This window comes from Poromitra crassiceps, assembly GCF_964638095.1.
Source record: "Poromitra crassiceps genome assembly, chromosome: 17".
In the NCBI taxonomy this organism is placed as follows: Eukaryota; Metazoa; Chordata; class Actinopteri; order Beryciformes; family Melamphaidae; genus Poromitra; species Poromitra crassiceps.
In genome coordinates this window covers 27,086,066-27,090,126 of record NC_139635.1, presented here as the reverse complement: position 1 = coordinate 27,090,126, position 4,061 = coordinate 27,086,066, and the positions used below count along the sequence as shown (strand labels likewise).

General features: G+C 42.6%; 1 protein-coding gene across 1 annotated transcript; it reads left to right on the top strand.

Annotated features, from left to right (window-relative positions):
• Positions 1–2,125: 2,125 nt before the first annotated feature.
• On the top strand, positions 2,126–3,763 carry LOC310791706 (E3 ubiquitin-protein ligase TRIM21-like; the record flags this gene model as incomplete). Its single annotated transcript, XM_083653361.1, has 1 exon — positions 2,126–3,763. The coding sequence occupies one exon, from the start codon at positions 2,126–2,128 to the stop codon at positions 3,761–3,763; it is 1,638 nt and encodes a 545-aa protein (XP_083509487.1).
• Positions 3,764–4,061: the final 298 nt, after the last annotated feature.

Here is a 4,061-nt window from a genome sequence, read left to right as displayed (position 1 = left end):
TGTGTGTGTGTGTGTGTGTGTGTGGCAAACATGGAATAATGACGCAACTTTTGTAATACTATTCTGATTGTTTGCAATTTCTCCATCTATCTAAATGCATTTGACGTTTGACATACAATCATTTTGACTAACAACAAAACAAACAAACATGCCTGTTAATCATTTTAAGGTTGTCAAGTGTTGTGTTGGCAGATTTTGCTCTGCCTTAGTGTCTTTACTTGCTACATTGATCTACTCAAGTAAGATTTTTTGTTCAAGATTAATTTTAATAGCCATAATGAGTAATCATATTACAAAGGAGGATTTGACTTAGGGCAAGTATGCAGCGCAGCGATCACATCAATATCCCATATGAATTCTCCTGAGCCGTATCTCATATCTCTCGCCTCTATTTTCCCCTCTCTCTGCTCTGTGCAAGACTAAAATATTAAGTAGGCCTACAGGATCAATCCAATCCATCCAACACAATATTTGTATGCTGCTCATTGTTTGCCCAAATCACAAATTACACTGTATGATGTCATGTTTATATGTGTTCATAAAAAAATAAATGCACAATAAACTTGTGTGCCAACTATTTGTGGTACAACAGCTCTCTCTAATGGTAAGAATAAAAATGAATCAACACATTGATTCCCCCCCCCCCCCCCCCCCCCCCGCCCAAAAAAAGTCGGAGCAACAGGAAACTGAGATGAGCGAATTTCAACGTCACATTCCGGAATTGAAAGAGAAAGTAACTTGCGACAAGATTGCTGTTTGCTGCAGTCGAGAAAAGACCTGGATCTGTCCAATTCTCAAGTGAGCTTCGAGAAAAGACTCTCAAAAGAAAAGAAAACTAGCGGTGAGTAACAGCAGATCATATTTACTGTGTTGAAACAGAGCAAGAAAGAACACGTTTGTGTTCTTTCTTGAGCTGTCGGCCGATCCAGATAGGCCTAATGCAATGGAATTCGGTTTGTCATGTATCTTTAGAGATTTCAACTGAAGTGTTTAGTGTACGTCCAAAAATTAAGAGACTCCACTTGCTTCCAGACATTCATAAAGTGACAAAGAGGAGAGCTAGGAGTGCCCACTAACTTCAAAGCCTTTATCAGCATGGTCTTCATCAGGCCATCAGCTGACAGGTGGGCGGGCCTTATTGGTTTAATGTGTTCTGTTAATTCTGAATGTGTTACATAGCGTTCATGTTTGACCCAGAGGTCAGTCAAATCTGTGCCTGGGAATAATCCATTGACAATCTAATGTTCTAATTTTTACAATTTAATATATGAAACTTTCCACTGAATATGACATCAAGAAAATATCATCAATGTAGCCTACTGACCACAGAGTAGTAATACAGTGATACAAATGATTATTAAGAGGATTTTAAACAGATAAACACAGTCATGGGAGAAAAACTTGAGCCAACTAGAACACCATGCAGTCTTTTGTCAGTAAATGTTGTCCCTAAAGATAAGACATTATTGTGAATGATCCAGGCAGTTAAAGACAGTAAATGTTGTCCCTAAAGATAAGACATTATTGTGAATGATCCAGGCAGTTAAAGACAGTAAATGTTGTCCCTAAAGATAAGACATTATTGTGAATGATCCAGGCAGTTAAAGACAGTAAATGTTGTCCCTAAAGATAAGACATTATTGTGAATGATCCAGGCAGTTAAAGACAGTAAAGGAACAACTGGATATCCAGCCGTGTCACAAAGCAGACATGAACTCATGATAGAGATGTTAGCATATAGGCTACCAAGAAGTGTGAATGGAGATTACTGAGGCCAGACATTTTATTCAAGACATCAGTTGTGTCCTCAATGTAGGAGGACAGTTTCATTATGGTATAATGAAGTCAATACATGCAGGTTTGGTGAATGAACCATTGTCATATAAAATAGGGAGACCTGAGGTGGGTTGTCTCTAGGCTCTAGGCAAGACATCAGTTGTGTCCTCAATATAGGAGGACAGTTTCATTATGGTATAATGAAGTCAATAGATGCAGACTTTAAAAGTGAATAAAATGTGAGTGTAGTCCCTTTTTTATCCAACTTCAATTCCCTTTTTAAGGTATTGTCATTCAAGAATGATGTAATAAATGTTGTTATTTCACACTTTCCCTTCAGGTCTCAGATATGTCTGCTGCCAGCAGTCTCCTCTCTGAAGAGCAGTTTCTGTGCTCCATCTGTCTGGATGTGTTCAGTGATCCAGTCTCCACACCATGTGGACACAACTTCTGCAAGAACTGTATCACACAGCACTGGGATGTTAGTGTCCAGTGCCAGTGTCCCATGTGTAAAGAGGTTTTTGACAGAAGACCTCTGCTGCGGGTCAATACTTTCATATCTGAGATGGTTGCTCAGTTCAGGAAGTCAGCTCAGATGAAAGCCAGCAGCTGCCCAGACCAACAAAGTGCCAAACCAGGAGAAGTTCCCTGTGACGTCTGCACTGGGACCAAAGAGAAGGCCCTGAAGTCCTGCCTGGTGTGTCTGGTCTCCTACTGTGAGACTCACCTGGAGCCTCATGAGAGAATCTCAGCCCTGAAACGACACAAGCTGATGGATCCTGTGGAGAACCTGGAAGGCAGGATGTGTAAGAAGCATGACAGACCGCTGGAGCTGTTCTGCAAGACTGACCAGATGTGTGTCTGTCAGTTCTGTACTGAGTCAGACCACAAGTCACATCGCTTTGTCCCTCTGGAAGAAGAATATGATGGAAAGAAGGCTGAGCTGGGGAAGACGGAGGCTGAAATTCAGCAGATGATCCAGGAGAGACGACTGAAGATTCAGGAGATCAAACAGTCAGTAGAGCTCAGTAATGCAAATGCAGACAGAGAGATAGCAGACAGTGTGCAGGTCTTCACGGCTCTGAGGCAGTCTGTGGAGAGAGGCCAGGCTGAGCTCATTGAGACGATTGAAGAGAAGCAGAAAACAACAGAGAAACAGGGTGAAGGCTTCATCAAAGAGCTGGAACAGGAGATCTGTGAGCTGATGAAGAGAACCGCTGAGATGGAGCAGCTCTCACACACTGAAGACCACCTTCACCTCCTCCAAAGCTTCCCATCCCTGAACAATCCTCCACACACCAAGGACTGGACAGAGGTCAGTGTCCACTCATCACATGAGGGGACTGTGAGGAGAGCTGTGGCTCAGCTGGAGGAGACACTCAGTAAAGAGATGGAGAAGCTGCTTGATGTTGAGCTGAAGAGGGTCCAGCAGTTTGCAGTGGATGTGACTCTCGATCCTGATACAGCAAACGCCCATCTCATCCTGTCTGATGATGGGAAACAAGTACATCATGGTGATGTAAAGAAGAGTCTCCCAGACAACCCACAGAGATTTTCTTTTTGTGCCTGTGTCTTAGCAAAGCAGAGCTTCTCTTCAGGGAAGTTTTACTATGAGGTTCAGGTTAAAGGGAAGACTGCCTGGGATGTGGGAGTGGCCAGAGGGTTGAGCAACAGGAAGGGACAAACCTCTCTGAGCCCAGGGAAAGGCTACTGGACTGTAGGGTTGAGGAATGGAAATGAGTACAAAGCTCTTGCTGGCCCTGCTGTCCTCCTCTCTCTGAAGATGAAGCCTCAGAAGGTGGGGGTGTTTGTGGATTATGAGGAGGGTCTAGTCTCCTTTTATGATGTAGATGCTGCAGCTCTGATCTACTCCTTTACTGGCTGCACCTTCACTGAGAAACTCTACCCATACTTCAGTCCCTGCAATAATAATGGTGGTAAAAACTCCGCCCCTCTGATCATCTCTCCTGTCAATCACACAGATTAGACTGATCATTAATTTGCCTCAGGATTCATTGTCAGTTAAGACAATTTACGCACATGTTTTGACTTCAGGTATCTAGCAGCCAGTCTAATGTTGAATTTTATTTTATAGAACAACAACAACACTTTTCAGACTTGTCTAGCCCATTAAGATTATTAATTTGTTCTTTCAATAGGGCTCAGTCTCCACTGAGAGAAGACCAGTAACTACTGATGTATCTTGTCTCTTTACCTTTTCCTCCTCTTGGCAGAATGTGTGGTGTTATGGCTCATGTTCATGTGATGTAGACATAATGATTTAG